Source organism: Manacus candei, unplaced genomic scaffold (genome assembly GCF_025592945.1).
Source record: "Manacus candei isolate 608988 ecotype Guabito, Panama unplaced genomic scaffold, ASM2559294v1 h1tg000050l, whole genome shotgun sequence".
NCBI lineage: Eukaryota > Metazoa > Chordata > Aves > Passeriformes > Pipridae > Manacus > Manacus candei.
This window is the reverse complement of record NW_026138098.1, coordinates 4558226-4579038: the sequence shown is the minus strand read 5'-3', so window position 1 is coordinate 4579038 and position 20813 is coordinate 4558226. Positions and strand designations below refer to the sequence as shown.

Here is a 20813-nt window from a genome sequence, read left to right as displayed (position 1 = left end):
GGCCATGGTCTGATAAGTTTACATTTTCGATATTGAACTTTGGTATCACATAGCTTGTGGATCTCAGAGAGACTGTGAAATGGGCCACAACAAGGAGCTCAGAGTTAATAAAATGACAAGTTGTATGTGGAGGGGAAAAGAAATCAGGACCTTTGCCATAACTGACTCTTTGATAAAGACGCTGGGCTGCAGCAGCAGCTGTGAGGGGAGAGATATCAGCTCACCCTCCCCATCTCACTGGGCACTGTGCTCAGCCCTGGTGATGCTAAACCCAAAGATTGCTTCCTTAGGAGCTCTGAACTGCACCTCTGCCTTGTGCTTACTTTAAACAACAGAATAAACCTATTTATTTTGGGGTTTAGCCTGTTTCAGGGTGACCATAGGAGTCAGTGCTGAGACGAAGGGCATTGATTTTTTTCTGTCTTACCAACTGGATGCCTGTAACTGATAATATTGAAAGAAAGTGAAATAGTGCACTCACACTGAAAACTTTAACCTTCATAGCAATTGTGACTGAAGTGATTCTCCCCAAAAAACTCAGTCTATGACTCCCTTCCCTTCCACTGTGCCTTTATCCTTGCTAATATGTTACTGACTCTTTATGAGGACTGATGATAAAAACACCCGAGAGTAAAACACTATTATCCTGTTTCTGCCGCTTCTTTCACTGAGAAAACTACTGAGATTTGTATTTAGCAAGTCCAGCGTGGCTGTGCCGTGTTCAGTTGCTCGTGCTAGAAATAAAGATGCTCTAAACAAACATTTTTCCTGGTATAACCTTATTTGCAGAAAATTCGTATCCGAGTCATTACATCTTGCCCAGCATTTTTATGGCTTTTGCTTTCTTTACCAAAATCAAGGTGGTCTTTAGAAGGCTTTGTAAGTGAAAACCACGGCCCCAGACTGAAAAGGTTAATTAATGCAGCTGGATGGATGTGAATGGACCAAGTAATAAAAAGGCACAGTGAGATGGCTGTCAGGTTGAAGCAGGACTGATAACTTTCCTTTGCACTAATAAGAGAGGAACCTTTTAAACAGTGTTTTCGGTTTCCAGGTGGCATTCAAAGGAGCCATGAGAAAAGAAACGCTGGACGGGACACAGTCATTGCTTTCCAGCCACTCACATAATTGGGAATGTAATATAACCTTTAGTCAACAATAAAATTAGCCTTGATTCCAGACAGATATGTGTGTATGCTCAGAAACTATCTCTGTTGTGGGTGCCTTTTGCAAGCAGTGAATTATTAAAGAAATACAATAACCCAGCCACAAAATTAAATTGGACAGTTGCCTCTCAAAATAGAAGACCCTCTTATTCTTGGTTGTTCTTAATAACATGCAGCTATTTGGTTGGGTAATTCAATAAAAGATTTCCTTTCCAGCCTATTTCCCTTCCCTTTCATTTGCTCTGTGACTTTTTTCAAATAATGGGGTTGGGATTGTCTTTTTATACTTTTCTTTATACATATTTATCCCTTATGTGGATACAAAGGTGTAAATGCTTTTAAACAAAAATAAGGGTCTATAGAAAGAAGTGAAATGTGGTAGCTGATTTTTTCATCTGATTAATTTTATAAAATATTCCAAAATGTAGCTTTAAATAAAATAACGCAGAAAAAGGTGGTCAGTCACGTAAATTAAACACCATTGGCCCTCTTAAAAAAACCCACAAACTCAAGCAAAACAAAAAACCTCTAGGTTTTTAGGATTTACAAAGAACCCAAGGTTTCCATTTAGGAACCATTTGGCCTGTTAAGCACAGTGAATATTTTGTGGGACATGGAAAGTGCTGTCAGTGTGATCCTGAATGCTACAACCTGAAACTGATAATCCCTTTGAAATAAAAAGGATGGAAACACATAAAAAAAAAAAAAGAGGGCAAAGAGCATTTATGACTATTGAAATGTTTTCTGTTTTTTGCCATCAGGGTCACTGCTATTACCATGGCACTGTGCAAGGGGACCCCAACTCCTCCGTCAGCCTCAGCACCTGCTCTGGACTCAGGTGAGCCAATATTTCACTAATTCTGCTTAAGAAACCACCCTATAACATGGTGAGGGGTTTTTTTGGTTTGTTTGTTTGGGTTTTTTTCCTTTTAATTAATGTATCAGTATTGGCGAAGGGTCTGGAGCACCAGGAGTGGCTGAGGGAGCTGTGGGGGCTCAGCCTGGAGGAAAAGAGACTCAGGAGGGACCTTCTTGCTCTCTGCAACTCCCTGAGAGGAGGGTGGAGGTCAATCAGTCTGTTTTCTCTGGTAACAAGTCAGAAGACAAGAGGAAATAGCCTCAAGTTGTGTTGAGAGGTTTAGATTGGACATCAGGGAAAATTTCTTTACTGAAAATGTTGTCAAGCACTGGAACAGGCTGCCCAGGGCAGGGATTTACTCCTTCTGGAGGGATTTCAAGGACATGTGGATGTGGCACTTGGAGACATGGGTTAGTGGCGGCCTTGGCAGTGCTGGGGGAATGGTAGGACTTGGTGGTCTTAGAGGGCTTTTCCAACACAAATGATTCCATGATTCTACTCATTTTCAAATGTTAGCCCAATCTCTACAAATCATTTTCCCCATAGTTGCTCTGAAGAGGAAAAAAAAAAGAAATAGATGGGGGGTTTTCCAAGAGCCATCCCTTCTCTCCTGCTGCACATGCCTCTCTATGCCCTTTGTAGCAATGTGGTGCTTGGCACATTTTTGGGCTGGCAGTGCCTGGTGGCCTTCCAGTCCTCCTTGTCCCCAAAAACTGTCTCACCATTGATGTCAGGGCTGCTTTGCAGCTGTGCACTCATGCAGGTCCAGCAGCCTCATCATTAGGAGAGGTGGCTCAATAAATTGGCCTCATGATGATGCTCAGCATTAGGATTTTAGCTGCTTGTTGTCAGAAGAGTAGCAGATCCCCATCACCAAAAACCAAACCTCTTCCGAGTTTGAGAAAGGAATGGGCTGACAACGTTTTAAGTACACAATGGACACAGTTCAGGAAACAATTATCTTCCTTACTTGGACAATCAGAGACTGGTATTTACTCACAGAGCTGTTCCAAATCACAGTAATTAACTGTAAATTGGCTCTAGTGTTCTCCCTGGAAAACCCAGTTTTCCTGTCAGATTTCCAGCTGTCTCAGCCTTTTCTATGTTTAATTTATCTACAAACAGCATGAGTAGCTGGAATATTTTTCCCTTGATTTTGCATTTTGTGCAATAGTGGTATTGTCAAGGCTTTCATAAGGGAGCTCTGGGACTGACAGCAGCAGAGAGAGTAAACAGTTGGTTACCAGGACCCCTCTCCCTGTGGGAATGACCCACTTGCTGTAGTGGATGGGATTCCTTTGACTCATTCCCACACAGAGAGGGGGTTTATGGGTGCTTCACTATATATCTGGCACCTTCCACAAGTTTATCTAATTAACCCCTTGCATGGATCGTGGCAGTCAACATTCACCTGTCATTCTCATTGTAAAAATATATGCAAAATTTAAAATTATATGTAAAAATATGATACAGTGCTCTCAGTATTTTAGTCAAAGGGATCAGAGTGCTGTAAGGTCCACAGGGAAAAACTTGTACCATGTGGGAGAGGGTCTGCAATGATGTCTTTGTTTCAGAGCTACCTGAAAAATTCATAACTCTCAAGAGAAAATACTCTCCTCCACATTAGAAGTATTTTCTTTCTTCTCTAATGTGCTCTTTTTACAATTGTCGAGCTCACAGAGTTCTTTCCCAGTTTTAGGCAGTCAGATATGTCAAGGCAGCATATGCTGGCAGTGACACTTTTCTCTCATCTGGCACTACTGCAGACAAATCCCCAGAGTGCAAGCTGACAGTATTAGGCTTCTTCTCCGCAGGAAAAAAATGGAACAGCATCTTTTTCAAGACAAAGTTTCAGAAGTTTCCTTTGCAATGCATGTTTTGTTCTAGCGGGAGATCAACTGAGGATACACCTCAGTGTCTGTGCCCATTTAGCTGCTGCATTTGCTGCTGAGGTTGGTAAATGGGGTGTCCCTTCCACTAGCCCAGGTTGCTCCAAGCCCTGTCCACCCTGGCCTTGAACACTTCCAGGGATGGGGCAGCCACAGCTTCTCTAGGCAACCTGTGCCAGCGCCTCACCTCCCTTAAAACAAAGAATTTTTTCCTAAAATCTCAGCTAAATCTTCCCTCCTTCAACTTAAGGCCATTCTCCTTGTCCTCTCACTACGTTTGTCCTTTGATCTATCACTACATGCCCTTGATGTCTATTAAAAGGCTTCATAATGCACTGTCAGCTCCATGAACCATCCAGGCCTTCTCATTAAAACCAGTCAGGAATAAAAGCCCAAGTGATGTGAGATCCCAAAGTAGCTTCATTGAGGTCCTGAGAGCACTAAGCACCTTCCAGAATCAGGCTCACAGTTCACCTGTGCCACCAAAAAACTGTTGTGGCAATGCATCCCTTGAGAATTTAGGTGGAAAAATGTAGTGGAAGATGTCCCTGTCCATAGCAGGGAGGTTGCAACTAAATGGTTTTTTTAGGTCCCTTCCAACCCAAACCATTCTTTGATTCTCTGATTTATTGCACGTGATCCAGTCTGAAATAATACAAGGAGAAATAGGACAGTTCAAAAGTACATTGTGGCTTACTTGGCTGGCAACTTTGCTAGCTTGAAAGAATAGTTATGGATGGGATGGGATGGGACAGGATGGGATAGGATAGGATAGGATAGGATAGGATAGGATAGGATAGGATAGGATAGGATAGGATAGGATAGGATAGGATGATGTACTGGAGCAGGGACTCCTGTTTTTGCATGGCATGCTAAAGACTGCAAGGTGCAGGAGTAGGGACATAAGACACTGTGTGGCCATGGAGCCCCAGGTGAGGACAGTCCCTGGAAGCCTGAGGACAGCCAGTGGAAGAAAAGGCTGGTCTCACTTTCAGGCTCTGTTCCTGGCTTTGTGACAGTTTCTAAGTGAATCAGACAAATCTCTCCGTCTCAGTTTCTCCATCTGTGAAATTCATTTAATGATTTTACCCACCTCACACAGCTGTCACGTGGAGCTGGAGTTTAGGTGCCTGAAAAACATCTATTGAAAGGAAGTGCAGGCTGTTATCTCCCTGAAATCTCAGAGCACTAATATCCCCCCACTCCCACTAGACAGGCACCTTGGGCGCTGTTCCAGGTGTGAATAGGTAGGAACTGTGTCTTTTTCCTCTGGATTAGGAGAGTTCATTAAAAGACATGAAACAAGTCATAAAGAAAAGGTTCCCCACTTTAGTGTGCTCTGACGCCTCAGTGCTCAGCAGTAGGCAAAAAAGCAAAAAGGATCACAGGAATTACTGAGACAGAAATAAAGATAAAACAAGACCCCTCATTACCACTTTATAAATCCATGGGATACTCATGTCTTGAATTCTGCATGCAGTTCTTGTTTTCCCCTCCCCATCCCCACCTCAGAAAATGAAGAGGTATTATATCCAGAAGAGGTACAGAGAAGGGCAAAAATTATGATCAAAGGTAGGGAACAGCTTTTATCCAAGGACAGAAAATAGACTAGGATTTGTCACTTCTGAAAGGAGATGGCGGAGAAAAGGGGCAGGATGAATGTCATGCTGAAGAGGGGACAATTACTGAATATTTTTCATAACCTCAAAATTAGGAGACATCAAATGGAACTTTAGAGCAAAGGAAAGTACTTTTTTTTATTCTCCACATAATGAAGCTCTGGATCTCACTGTCACAGGTGGGTGTCAATGAAAAAAGTATCAGTATATTTGAAAAAGATGAGGCAATTTGGGAAGGGGAGCTCTGCTATGTTCTTATATCTCACCTCTGAGTATCTGCTGTTGGCCAAGGCCAGAGATGGGGTGCTGAGCTGTAGGAACTTAACTCTGACCTACTGCAACCATCAAGGTCTCCCTTACAGTGCAACCACATGGTTGAGCATTTGAGATGTGTTATTAGGTTGTAAACATGACGTGATTATTCTGTGATGAGGAAGAATCAAGTGCAAAATCTGAAAACTAAGACAGTTTTGAGTAGTTTACATTTATCAGATGTAAATCTGTAAATCAGGCAGATAGAAGGGTGAGAGATAAAGATGAGTGAGGAGGTTTGGCTCTCTCACACACAGACACACAGGTATTCCAGCTGTTACATCCTCACAGACACAACATTCAAGCTCCTCGTTTCACACAGGAGTACAATGGCATAAATACTTGGATTGACACTGATAGCTGCCTAAAATGCAGGTTAGAAGAGAATATAATCATGCCTTAATCTGTATCCTGCTGGCTCCTCGGGAGAAGGAAGGGCTGAATGGCAGAGAGGAGACAGCAAATGCTGAATGCAGGGAATGGGAACAATAGGTAATCAGGATTTCTGCTGCCTCCATCTGGATAAGAAAGCCAATTAGACTGTCAAGGCTTGTGGGAAGTTGAAGGTATCACAAAGTCAAGTCGTTTCCTTCCTGTCCCCAGGAAATACCCTCCTGTTTATCTAGCCTGGAGGCCCTTCAAGTTTTTAGCAAATAATTCTGGCCTGTGGCCACCACTCACATCTTCTGCGATAAATTTGTTTAGACTTGAATGATTTTTCTCTTATTACTTTCTCTCTGAGTGCAGAATGCAGCAAACACACAGAAAACTGCAGCAGAAATCTCTGTGGTCCAGGGGCTGGCACAGGACCCTGGCACAGGAATGTGCAGCCACAAAGGCATCTGCAGTGACCTCTTGTGGAGGGGGGAGAGCTTGAGATATGCTCTCAGAAATGCCTCAGTAGTTTAAAACCATAAATCCTATAGGAAGCCTTTTCCTTCTGAAATATCAAAAACATGTTCAAATAGCCTAAGAATCCCTCAGAGTTACCCAATTCCTAGATAAACCCATTCACACACTCAAAAAGTACTCAGTCGTTGTCCAGCCTCAGCAGCAGCTGCAAGAATCTGTGTGCACAGTGGCAGGGATGGGATAAGGCCCCAGAAGGGAATAGATGCTCATTTTCACTGGGATTACACAGTGATGGTACATGAGGCTGCCAACACCAGAACCATCCATTTTTCAAATGGTCTGGCTGAATTCACTGTATCCCAGACACAGTCAGCTGAGCAAGGGATTTAAATGTGACACTCCAGACATCAACTATTCAAAAAAGGAATGGAAGTAGGAAACCAGCGAGGAAAGAAAAAAGTATAAATTCCTCATGACTTCTCAAGCATGATTTCCCCATGGAAGGGGAGATTTCATCCAAAAGTTAAGTTAGGAGGAAATCACAGTTGAGAAAAGCACTGGTTTGGATGTGTGCTTTTCCTCCATAATTTCTGAAGAGCTTTTAGCTCACATAAACATCCCATGTGGTTTGTAATTTATCTGACCATGAGACTACTGGAGGATTTTGAGCTTAGCATTAAAATCCATTCACTTTCTGGAGTTTCATAGCTTCTGAGTGCTGTCTGCTGGAGGGGTGAACAGCTCCTGGATCACAATCACCTCTGGGATCTGACATGAACAGTATGTCCATCCTGTGACCACTGTGTGCAGTCTGTCCCCACGTGCATAGGGATCACTGCTCCTGCCAGGACAGGCATGAGGGATGATATTGCCTGGCTGTTTGAGCCTCTCCCTTCTCCTCCCAGTCTGGTTCCGGCACTTAATGTGATGTGCAAGTTTGAATCAACCCTTTATTGCCACACTGTTTCCTGCACAGTGCTATAAAACCTGCTCACTAAATTGACACTGATGCCAGCATTTCGTTCCTCCTTCATTTTTCTCTGCTTCCCTTGGTCTGGTTTGTCACCCTCCCAGCTGAACCCACACGTGACACTTTCTGTGACAACAAAACTATTGTTTCTTGCAACACAAATGCTGGACATGAGATTGCATTTATTACCTTCCATTCAAGTAGCTCCTTGCTTAAATTCCAGGCATCAGGGTTGCAGACCAATCTGCATTCACTCTGCACAGATCTGTCTTGCACTGAGAAAGGATTAAGTGTCTGCTACAGTAGTCTCTGGCCATGACCATGTTTCAGACACTGTGCTAGAGAATATATTTTCAGGTTAATGAAAGACATTGGCTGGAAAAAAAACTCCAATGTGAGTAATGATGTGTCTGTGTAAGAACACCTCCACCACTCCTGCAATATGTAAAACCAAGAATGCTACTGCTTTCACCTGCCTTTGAGACGTTGCCCTTCGTTGCTTTGGGTCAGGTTGGTTATTTTAATGGAATCTGGCTGTGCAGTGTAGTAGGGTAACGGGGTTTTTTGTCTCTTGTGTTGTGTTCTTCATCAATAGATAATTATTGTCTGTGGTTACTAAAATTTACCCCTTTTTAAAGTTGAGGAACTGATGCAGAAGAGGTGACTTGCCTTTCTAGGGCAGTGATGGAGACAGGAGTATTTCTGCCTCTAGACTCTGTATTTCCCAGTCCTTTAAAGTTAAAGAATAACCAAACCATTTGGAAAATATCTAAATATCAGCTATCCTATTAGAAAAATAGTCAATAGATCATCTTGCTCATTTATCCCACTCGTATTCATCTGCAACTTATTAACACAGCCTAAAAGTGAAGTTTTCGTTCGCCACTTCATTTTTCCTTCTCTTTTGTTTGTTTGCCTGCTTACTTGCCTGGGAATTTGTTAGACAAAGTCCTGAGAATGAAGAATGTAGAAGAAAAATAAACAAAAATGCCCTCTCACTGTGTGGATCCCCTCTTGATATGCTGCCTGCAGAGAAACCCTGCAGGGAGGGATTGCTGCACCATGAGCATCGTGAGAACAGCACTCCAGGACCACAAGGCTTCAATTTTGGTACCTCTCCACCTAAAACTCATTGAAATCCGTGGCACAGCTGTGGGATCAGCCCTTTTCCTTTTGAAGCTGTTGCATTGATTGTGGAATGAAGATCCTGCAGGTTTTTGGGTGGCACATGAGCACTGCAAGGTTTCATTGTGTCTGTGAGTGTGTGGTGTGTGAGCATGAGAGCCCTCTAATTAATTCCTTGCAAACTGAGAACATTCCTCTTCCAGTCGTAATAGAGGTTTTTATTATTATTGTTTAGAAATGAGTATAACTGTGAGCTTCATTAAAACCAAATGTTTAATTGCATTTGTGGCTCTCAGGTTTATCGATTGACTTAACTTCTCCTGGATAGTGCAGCAGAATAATATATAATAGTCTCATATAATGCTGTTTTAGCCAAGTTTTACTTCAGCATCACAATTTCTCAGACAAGTATGTGTTGATGGTTTATGTTGGCAGGGCCTTTGCTTCTGCTGACAAGTTGGAAAAGAAAAATCCCATTTATATTTTTGAGATTTCCTAAAGCCTGTTGATTTATGAAATATGACTGGTCTTGCTGTAGCTTTTGTTTTGGTTTTCCTCTTTTAAGAGAAAAAAAAAAAGTATCACATTTGACTTTATTGACGGTTTAAATAGTGGAATTATTCCATTAAAATTACGTTCACCCTGATTGAGAGACTCCTGGCAAGTTAATAGCAATTAATAGCAAATTAATTATATAAGTTATGTTTTAATTTCTTTTTCTTTGAGATGGAGAGTTCTCCCATCTCACAGACACGTTCCCCATGTGTCCACATAAGGGAGTACAGTAGGCAAAGACCAATGAGTTGTCCACATCCAGAGCTGACCATCAGCAGTGTGGGTAAGGTTGGTTTGGTGCTGACCCCCAGGCATGAGCAGGAATCAAACACTGTTGAGAGGTAGAGTAAAAATTAGCTCAGGCTCAAGACTACGCTGGAGCTGCTTCCAGCTGGCTTGGAGCCTGTGAACCACTGTCTGGACATGCTGTATGGTATAGAGATTTTTTCCTCCCTCTCTGCTACCAGTGATGAAAAAGGCAGAGTGATAGGGTTAGATAGGGTTTGGATTGTCTCCTTTCTTTCCTGCTCAGCTCATTTGCAAGGTCTTTCTGACTTCCCAGCATTAGTTTGATTTGGGATTGGGGAAAACTCAGATGGCACGAATTAGACACCTGGAGACCAAAAATTGAATACTTTATGTTGCAAATTTTTTTTCCCAAATATTCATTAACTTGAGAATTCTGGTAGGTTTTTTTGCCTGGTAGAAGTACTGGTAGAAATCCCACATATTTCAGTAGAAGTTGGCCTTATGGACCATCCACTTCTTGAGCCCTCACTGAGGGAGGTTGATGAAGTCTCTTTGGGCTTCCTTGTGTGATTTTCGGTTGGAGATCTGTAATTTAACATACTGACTATTTGTCACATTGGAAAACCTTATATTATTTAACAATAATACTTCCTGAAAAATAGAAAAGTTGTACCATCTTGTACTTTGGGGTCTATAGGATGACTCAGACATGTGAGAGAACTCTGTTCAAGAGGGAGACACAGAACTGGTGAAGAAGTAACAGAGGCTTCTTTGAAACATCCGACAAGAGTGGAGGGAAACAGTAGTTATGGATTTATTTTATTTGCATCAAATTCTTAGTACTGAATGGCTGGTAGATTTTTTTGGTTCAGACCAAAGAAAGAAAGAAACCATAGCTTTTGACTAGTTACATTCTTAAGGTGCTGTGCTTGGCACTGGTCAGTGGGGGGAAAATGCAACTGTAGGAAAAGAAAATTAGTCAAAACCAGAGAGCTGGCCAAGAAAATTCATATTTGATATTCATTATCTTATTACAGATGGTCACAAGCCAAGTGCTGATATCCTGTAGGCAGCACTCAAGGGATAAGTGTGCCTTAAATGAAATGTATGTTTGCCTTTATGCCTAATCTGCAGATTTTCTTTACCATGGGAGTGCTCCACATGCAAAGGTGGAACTGTCCTTAAAGGCTCATGCTTGGGGTGGAAGTCAGACAGCCCTGAGTCTGATATGCTCAGTAAAAAACAAAATTAATCGCTGGTATATGATCAATTGTCCATATCTTCTTCAACTAAAGAAAATGAGGGGTAAATAAATAGTTATTTAGTTATTTTAGACAGTAGTTGGGTATTCAAGGGATACTTTGGAGACTTGGCACTGATGTGGCATGTTTTGGATATGAACTCCTGAAAACAAAATGCTGGCTTTAAAATAGGGGAAAAAAAGATGAAAATATTTCTACCCAGTAAAAGAATACTTCTAAGTCTCTCCCTTCCTAGAGTGTTTATAACTAAAGAAAATTATTTAAGTCTCTAATTTTTAAAGGGAACATTCTGAGAAGTATAAGTTTAATGTTAAAAATAAAACTCTTCGTGGTTTTATACTGGTTTTGAGTTGCCAGTACAGGGCTGGTCCATTTCAAACAGTGACTAATGGACTCCTGCCTCCAATGCTCATTCCAGCTGCCTCCAAAATTAAATGATTAATTGCACAAGGCAAAGACAGCAATCCTTATTTGATTGTGCTGATTACAGAGTTGCTGGTTATTGGAGTAAAGGGAATACACTGTCCTAGTTTCCTAAATTCTCCAAGGAGCAAGGCAGGTCTGATAATAATTTAGAAGTGTGGGGTGTAAGGTTACTCAAATCAGGGGTGACCTGCTCAGAGGTCTCTCGTATGTCACAGATGCTCTTTGTATCCTGACTGGAGCTGCAAAGGCCCTGTGATAAATCAGTCCTGCTTTTCCAGCTGTGATCCATCACCCACAGCCTGCTGTGTGATGGCTGAGGAATATATCTTACCTGATCTGCCACGGGTGCTAAGGAAGCTAGAAATGAATTATCGGCCCCTGAGCCTCGGTTCACGTCAGTAAATGCTGTTGTACAGGCTTTAATATCATGGCTTTCCAGTCTTCTTTTTTCTCTTGGACTTTTAGCTGCTCTAGGAACAGTGGAATGCTTGTCTTTTGGCTTGGTTGAACTGGTGTCAATGATGTTCTGTAGCAAGATTGTGCAGCTTGGAATGAATATTGCAGTTAGCTGGTTAGGAGACCAAAGACTTTGAGTTTCTTCATCATATCTTAGAATAACTAAGGCAACTTTTTCCCAATAATATTGCTTTTTATATTTAAATGAGTCTTTATGGTGTCATTAGCCTGCTTTTGGGTCCTTCTTCTTTCTCTGTTTTTACCTTTCTTTTTTTTTTTAAGCTTTCTGCAGAAGAATTGTACAGTGACATGTATTGGTCTCAAAATGGTTGTAGTATCTTACCTTTGTTGCTACACAGACAGAAATAAAAAGGGCAGACACTTCTAAAAAGACACACTAATAAAATGCAAACAGTTTTGTGCTGAAAAAAATTGCTGTTTAATAGCATATAGATGGTATAGAGCAGTTTAGAGCAGGAATTGAGGAAGAATGCCTTGGCCAATTAAAATGTTCATGGAGTTCCAGATAGGTGCATTGTAATTACTGGTTCAAATTAGAGGTTCAAAACCTTCATAATTTAAAGACAGGAAGAATTTAATAATGAAGTGTGGTGTCCAATGTAGTGTCTAATTGATGAATTTTTACACTATCTCACAAACAAATGTTTATCCATAGTTTAGTAAAGAGAAATGGGTTTTAAAGAGTTTTTTTTACATAGTCACACAGGTACCCAACAAAACCTGATGTCCAGCTCCATGTAGGAATTATGTAGGACCCTCCTGTGTGGTTGGCAGAATGTGGTCAGGCACAGAATGTTAAATTCCTTCCTTACTTAGTAGTTTCTACCTGAGCCCTGTCTGCAAGCCTACTGCATGCCTTCTAATGCTGTGCCAGTCCTGATGTACAAGAGTTTTCTTACTTTGGGGTCTACAGTTGCAGTTACAATTAGTTATTCCAGAGGTCTTGCTGGAGATAATCTTATTTTGTGTCATATGATACCAGAAATCCTATTCCAGCATGTGCAGACCATGGACTCCCACACCACACTGTCTGTGTTTGCTGTGCTGGGCTGAACGAGCAGCTTCCTTAGAATTGGAAAGATCCTGGAATCACAGAATGGTTTGGGTTGGAAGGAACCTTAAATATCATCTGGTTTCACCCCCCCTGCCATGGGCAAGGACACCTCCCACTAGCCCAGGTTGCTCCAAGCCCCGTCCAACCTGGCCTGGGACACTTCCAGGGATGGGGCAGCCACAGCTTCTCTGGGCAACCTGTGCCAGGGCCTCACCACGCTTACAGCCAATGATTCCTTCCCAATATCCCATCTAACCCTGCCCTCTGGCAGTGGGAAGCCATTCCCCCTTGTCCTGTCCTTCCAGGGCCTTGTCCCAAGTCCCTCTCCAGCTCTCCTGGAGACCCTTTAGGCACTCTAAGTTCTCCCTGGAGCTTTCTCTTCTCTAGACTGAACAGCCCCAGCTCTCTCAGACTGTCACATATCCAATCTTTTGTCAACAGGCCAGGACCCAGCACAAGAACCAAAGAAGGTTTTTTTAATTTGGTGAGTTGTCTGGAGCATACAGGGGGAGAGGCTTTTGGTTAGGAGGCAGCACATGCAACTCAGAATTGCTACATGTCCTAAGTTCTTCCACATCTTTCTTGGATCACCGTGTTGTTTCTCTTCCTAACCCCTCTTTCCTCTTTTCAGCTGAAAGTAGTGCAGCAAGAGCTTTTTCATTGATGGAAAATCTGAGATCCTCAGAGGGCAGGTGCTATTGCTGTCAAAATTATTATTTTGGGCAGTAAAATGAGTTAAACAGGGATCCACTGTTAATACATCTGAACTTCCCTCTGCTGCCCCACTGTGCAATATTTAATAACCGTTCTGACACTGCAATGCCTCTTTCATCTGGCAGAGCCAATGCTCCCATCAGTGTTTGGTCTAAAGGTGTAATGCTCACTGCAGACCACAATGGATGGCTTCAGGCTGTACTTTTCCTTACAAAGGCATTTCTCCAGGCTTTTGTTCATTCCCATTTGCCACGGGGCCTCAGAAGCACGGGCTCCATGACTCCCTCAGCGATGGCAGTGCATCACCGGGAGAATGGAAAACAAATAAAACACAAATATAATTTTACTCTGCAGTGCAGCACTTCAGAAGAGACAAATTTTCTGTGAGCCATTGCTTTTTTTAAAGTATAGTGTGCTGCAATGACAAAGACACAGCTTTGATGTTTCCTGCTCCACTCGACCGTGACATTGTAAATCAGCGTTTTGCTTTCTCATACTCCATCATTATTAAATCTGTGTAACTTTGTTGTAGTTCCAAACCGTGCATCTTACTCTGCTCTCCTCTGTCCCAGGGGAATTATCGTGTTTGGAAACAAAAGCTACATTCTGGAGCCATTAGAAGGTGCTACAAGTGAACACAGGATCTACCGAGCAGAGAATCTGAAAATAGCCCCAGGATCCTGTGGCCACCAGCTGGACATCTCTGCCATGAGAACTGATGACAATGACACATCACACCACTCTCAAGCTGGCAGGGTAGGTGGATGATGCACTTTTATATGTCTGGTTGGTTGAGTACGTCTCTGGCAGCATTTCCATATTGCTGCCTGTCAAAACTCTGTTACAAAGAGTCTCTGCTGAGCAAATCATGAACCCACATCATCAACTGTCATCTGCTTAAGTGCAGGCTTGAAATTACTTGTTAAAGCTTTATTACTTTTTCTCGTTCTACATGCATAACTTGCTTTTTACTTTCTTTTCAACATGTTATTTTCACCATATTATGGTAATATATTTTGCTTCTTGCATGATTTCAACCAGAATTTAAGACCCCCTAAGAGTACTGAGCAATGTCTGGAAAAGCTCTTGCCCACCCAAGGTGGAGGAGAACCTGATAGCTGTGATGCTTTGCTAATACCAGGTTTTGAAACATTACATTCTGGTAGGAAAGTCTTTTATGCAGACAAAACAGATTCTCACCATATTATTTTACAGATGTATTATTGTAGTTGCTTTTATGTAGGCAGAAGTGCACTTCATGTGAAATGCTAATAGAAACTGTAGGAAATTAAATGAGCTAAAAATCAGGAAGAGGAAATAGTGCAATGAGTTTGTCTATATATTGGATGAGGATTGTAGAAAAGGCTGCTTTAGGTGCTCAGGAATTATGTAATAATATAAATCTGCCCTCAGCATTTATTAAATGTCACATATGGGGATTTGTACTTGCATGTAGGACTAAATCTCTTCATCTGGTCAATTGTTAAGGAAAACAACCTAAATTACATCCCTAGAAATTATTTGTGTGGTAGAATTATTTTATATTTTAGGAATATTAAATATTACATTAACCTTTGCATATACCATTTTAAGAATTAAATGCATTTCTGAAAATACCTATAGGTTGAAAGCATTGGAAAAGTACTTTCCATAACTTTATTATAACTTTATTAAAGTTTCCACAAATTCTTCGTGGCTTCTGACTGAATTTTACTGAAGTAATCAAAGCAACACTGAAATAAAATGTGTACACGTAACAAACTGATACAGTCAAAGCAATTTATTATTACCCTTATGGTTCTCACATTTTGTTGATGGCTTCAACCACATCCCAGAATTCACTTTAAATATCTGAAAACTATTTTTGCTGTGGTTCAGTGGACATAATTATAAAACCTGTCAACAGTCACATTATATGGATAGGTGCAATATACATAATGAGTGTCTTGGATACGCTTCTAATGTAGGAATTTTGGAAGTTGTCAAATGTAATGTGTGGAGTGAGTTTTCATATTTCAGTGTTGTCATAAGCTAAGCAAGCTGTCAGGACACACTGAATAAAGGTGACCTGCAAAGTAGGGAGACACAAGGCTGCTCCAAATTCCACTGGGTGACAGACTTAAGCAGAAATCAAGTCTTAAGTTCAGGGGGAGATTTTTGTTTGCTGCTTTCTCCCGACTCTTCACTTAACTACCTACACTGAATCCTTGTGGAGCAGAGCTGAAATGTGAGATCAGTGTATCACAGAGTTAGTCTAACCTTTGGGTTAGATATAAGTACAGATAAATGATGGGACACGCAGCAGACTCAGCTTCCCAGATCCAAACATGAGCCTCAACAGAGCGATTCAGGTGATGCACAGATGTCTGCAGACATGTTTTGCCCCATTGGAGCCAGGGCACTATAAATACTGGGTCATTTCATGACTCAGTGGACCCTCAAATTACAGCAGGGAATGTGTTTTCCAGCTGAGCTCCATTGAGATCAGATCCTACAGAAAGCAAGGCCAATGTGTAGGACAGCACCTGCAGTATGGAATTTTCTCTGTAGCCACAAAAAGCCTTGTGGTGGTGGACACAGATCAGGCAGGTGAGTTGTTTGGGGCAAGTGGGTCACAGAGAAAGAGAGAGGCTCACCACTGCAGTGTGAATCCAAGCCATGCTAATTCCCAGGCAGGGAGGCATGAGGAATGGCTACAGCTGCATGGGATAGCAGTTTTGTGGTAGAATCGGGTGTGGTAGAAGCAGGGGAGAAAGATGACAGCCAGTGGAACAGAGCACATTGCCCCCCATCTGTACATCTGTCATGGCTTTATTATTGACTCTTCATTTTAGTCCTGAAGGATTAACTCAGGCAGTGTTAACTCAGGGCTGTGCATTGATGCAGCTGGCTGCAGAGAGCAAGCTGAAAAAGGTCATAATTGGGTATATTTTATAAATAAATATTGTATCCTAGGAATGCACATAGCCTTTGGGTAAATCTCAGGAACAGACTTGTTATGCAAGGCAGTTACCAGAGGCTTATGTGATGATACACTGCCAGCCAATTTCTCTGCAGCAAACTCTCTCCAGTCCAAACAGTTTTACTCTTGGTAAGAAGTAAATGTTTTAAACTGACTCATGTAACAGAGCTCTTCCTATATCTTTGTACTTGGATTTTCCTGGGTCATCTTTTCTTCTTCATTTGGAAGAGGGTAGGAAGCACCTTGTGGGTACATTTCTTTTCAGGATCTTGTAATAAATTTCAGGACAATGTTAGACTTTAGTGTCTGAGAGATCAATTCCAGTACGAACCAAACCCACGTGGTCATTTGCCTTTTGTAGGGAACAGGTTGCCCAGAGAAGCTGTGGCTGCCCCATCCCTGGAAGTGTCCAAGGCCAGGTTGGATGGGGCTTGGAGCAACCTGGGTTAGTGGAAGGTGTCCCTGCCCACGTCAGGGGGTGGAAACAATATGGTCTTTAGGGCCCCTTCCAACCCAAATAATTCTGTGATTCTATGAAATCAAGCTCTTCCAGAGCACTGTAGGTTCTGCTGGAGTCTTCTGAGACATCACAGGCCCTTTGTACTGCGCCTGTTGCTGTTCCAGGAGCAACAGGAGGGGACAGACTGACTTCTTGGTGTCCTGGCCTCCAGCCAGCTCATCACCAGGCACTGCTGCTGCCCTGTGTGGCAGACAAGGCAGGGCCACGTGCACCAAGGCAGTGCACACACCATGACCCCATGGAGGTGACAGTGGGCTCCAGCAGAACTCGAGAAAGGGACAGAGAACCCAAATACCAGAAGTTGTGAGAACATCTACCTCAGCTCATTTGACAGACCCCCTGATAAGTGTAATCCTATGAAGGGTTTGTATCCTTGATGTTTAGTTCGTTAACAATAGATTTTACTCCTCTCTCTGTTCATAAACACGGTCCAAATAGAATTTAACACTTTCTCAGTTATTGCAGTTAGAAGGCTGTGTAATGCTATTAAATATGAGTTTAAAAATCAGTTACCAGAGATTACATTGTTCACTTTCCTCTAAACACAAGGTTTCTTGCCAAACACCCAAAATGATTAATCTGCAGATAACAAAGATAATGTGAAGAAAACTTTGTGAAATTTGGCTGGAAGGCAATGTCCAGCACTGGCTGAGCTTAGGAGATCACACAGTTTGCCTTGGAACAGTTTTCTTTGGAAAGCTTTAGTCATGTTTTAGGTTACAGAGCATTGGTTTAGTTCAAGACATCATGGTCAGTAGTAGGTCAGACATCTGCTTAAGCCCCTTAAGTTCTGGCACGAAGATCAGATATTCTGCTGAGACCTCTTTTCCCTAACTGTCTTATTCCAGACACATGACAGAATAGATGCTCAGCTGCTGTAAATCAAAACTTTTACAGGCATTAGTAGGTCACTTAAACTCAGGGTAGCAGAGGATTTGTACTATGATTTGTACTATTGCAAAATCATTTCACTTTCTTCACTGCTTTTTTTTTTTTAAGCTACACATTGTGATTCTTTTAAAACTGCATTTAAAACTGCAAGTATCATGACCAGCTCTTTTACATGAATATGCAGATACAAAATTCAATGAATGCCTTCCATTTTTAGAGTATTAATTTGCTTCCCCAGACACTGACAGTTCGTTCTGCTTTTTTTCTGCAGTTTTTACTCATGGGTTTTTCTTCCTACATAATTTATCAGTTGACCTCTTGACCTCTTCTCTGCTTCACTCAATATCCCTTTATCTCTCATTTTTCTTAGTAGCCAGTTTGTCTATTGTATGAAATGTTTGTTAGAAGTTATCTCATCACTTCTTTAAATGTGCCTTGGAAACAGCAAAGGTCTTTCTGCTAGAGGTGATATTCTCCTGCGAGGAAAGATAACTCAAACATTTCAACTGCAGAAAGCTGAAAGGCTGAGAGAGATTTTGCACCACTCTCCTGCTTTCTGTGATCAAATCCTGGGGGTTTTTTGTAAGTAAGGAAAACTTCCATGAGGAGGGGGAATACAACACAAATTCATATGTAGGGAAGTCTTTGGAAATCTGAGATGTTGTGTATCTCCTCTTGCAAGCACTTTGTTGTACTGAGGCTGAAAACAAAATACAATTTTCATGATTTTTTGATAGTACAAGAGGGAGACTCTGAAGACAACGAAGTATGTGGAGCTTGTTATTGTGGCAGATAATCGGGAGGTAAGGAACTTAAAAATAAATAGTTATGGGAAACATGGGTAGGAAATGGTTAACTCAGATCAGTTACCATCGTGCTGCACGTAATATGATGCCAATAATATGATGGTTTTCAGAAGTAAATAATTTTCCCTAATTAGGGCTAAGCAATGGAAGGAATCATTAAGACAGGACAACATCGAGTCAATTGTAAAATGTCTTGCAATACTTCATGGAATTTGACTCTCAAATAACAGGGATATCTGTCAGTATTGAACAAGAGCCAAATATTAATTCACTGCCCAGGGTCTCCTTGAGCAAGTTAAGTCCTCACTGCCATTCCCTCTGTCCTCAGTGGGGCTGTCAGTGCTTTTGAAGCAGCACTTTACAATCACAGCTCACGGAACACGACTGACTTCCTGATGGTTTGCACACAGAGCTTCAAAGCCAGGAAAAGGCATTGGCTGTAGAAATGTTCCCATGAGCTGAATGGCAGGCAAAGATCTAAATCTTGGTTTGAATTATTTTGCTCCTTAATTATTTTTTGTGTGTGTCCTTGAACACTGCCAGTCAGGGAATTGCAACCACTCTACTGCGAGACCCACTAAGAGAAGAGTGTTTTTCCCAAAACCTCAGTCCCTAAAAGATCTCTGTGTAAGACTTAGAGGTTTTAAAACCTTTTCATGAGATCCAAAGTCCTATCCCATAGCTTGTGCTTTTTCTGAGGCAGACTGTGTTCCCATGAATCCAGCATGTCTGCTGACAGCTTTTGGCTGCACCCTGTAATTCCCAAACACCCCTGATGTGCTGGCAGAGTAAGGTGGGTGTTGGGGGAAACTGTGGTATTTGTGCTGCTGGTACACTAATTCTTTGCATTCCAAGTTTCAGAGACAAGGCAAAGATGTGGAAAAAATAAAGCAGAGGCTGATAGAAATTGCAAACTACGTTGATAAGGTAGGAATATGAGGATTGTTTCACTTTTTCCAACCTTACTACACTTTCTGAGGGATGTTGCTGTGGAATTTGTGTTTCTTCTAGTATTAAATTAAGAAAGACACTGTGCTCAGATCAGCACCTTTTACAGCCTTGTCCACTCACCCTTTCAAGGAGCTAACCCTGCAGCTTTCCTAACACTCCAGTGTTTCAGAGCAATGTTTCTCTCCAACCAGTCAAATCAAAAGAGTAAATTTAAACCTTTTGTATGCCCTTGAATATACTAAGCCATGAGCTCTGCTCTGCTGTAATGGAATGCATGGGGCTGTGGAAGCACTGTTCCTAAAGAGAGGCACAATTTAGAGCTAGGATTTTTTTCACCTGGGAGGAGAGTGGAGATAATCGCCTCTGTAACAGCTTATAGAAAATAAAAGTATTATTTTAAGGAGGGATTGGAGAAGAAAGTCCTTTGCAGCAATAAGGGAAGGTCCAACTGTAAGGCCAGCAAAGGACCTGTGAAGACACAGTTAATAAGATGTAGAATCCAAGGAAAATGGCAGAATTAGAAATATACAGTGTTTAAGGAAGCAGAAGTTGATGGCTCGTATTGAGAGCAATAAGAGACACATACCCTAGATTCTTTTTTGTTCTGAAGTCATTTCTTAACAATAAAGGCTAAGAGTCCTGTATGGTGATTTTTGAGCAAATTGAAGTTTATTTTTGTTGGGCCATACAGCCAGAAAACATTAGGAGTCCAATAGTGAAATTATAACTGAGAGAGTCTTAATTTCTCTGAGAACTTATCAAGTGATACTTCAAGGGCAATAGCTCAAGGAAAAGCATTCCTGATTAAAAACAAGCTGCTGAAGACACCTGTACCTCATCCATAATTGTCTGTCTGACTTATTACTGGAGGACAGGTGTTTATATGTTACCTGCTCAGAACTAATTTTGCATGTTGCAATATATTCTTTGTTTCATGCTTAATTTCTGCTCGACAAATGGCTCTGTTGTCCAAATGGCTGTAGTGCATAGAAACAAGACAAAGATCTAGTGTGTGTTTTCCTCAGACTGTCAGCCAGATCTGGACTTGATCGATTCTGGAATCCTTCTCCACATTAGTCTCACATCAGGATTGTTATCTCAGCTCTGGCTCCCCTCTGCAAGATGGGGAAATACTTTGTCTAAGTCCTGTCAGG

The 20813-nt window shown here is 41.6% G+C and overlaps 1 protein-coding gene across 2 annotated transcripts in view; it reads left to right on the top strand.

Moving 5' to 3' along the window:
* The window catches only part of ADAM12 (ADAM metallopeptidase domain 12), a 181647-nt gene that overhangs the window by 104985 nt on the left and 55849 nt on the right, over positions 1-20813 (top strand). For both annotated transcript variants that reach the window (XM_051801072.1, XM_051801071.1), the window contains exons 5-8: positions 1928-2004; positions 14102-14285; positions 18640-18705; positions 19564-19635. In XM_051801072.1, the coding sequence (XP_051657032.1) occupies positions 1928-2004; positions 14102-14285; positions 18640-18705; positions 19564-19635 (399 nt within the window). The remainder of the gene's footprint in view (positions 1-1927; positions 2005-14101; positions 14286-18639; positions 18706-19563; positions 19636-20813) is intronic.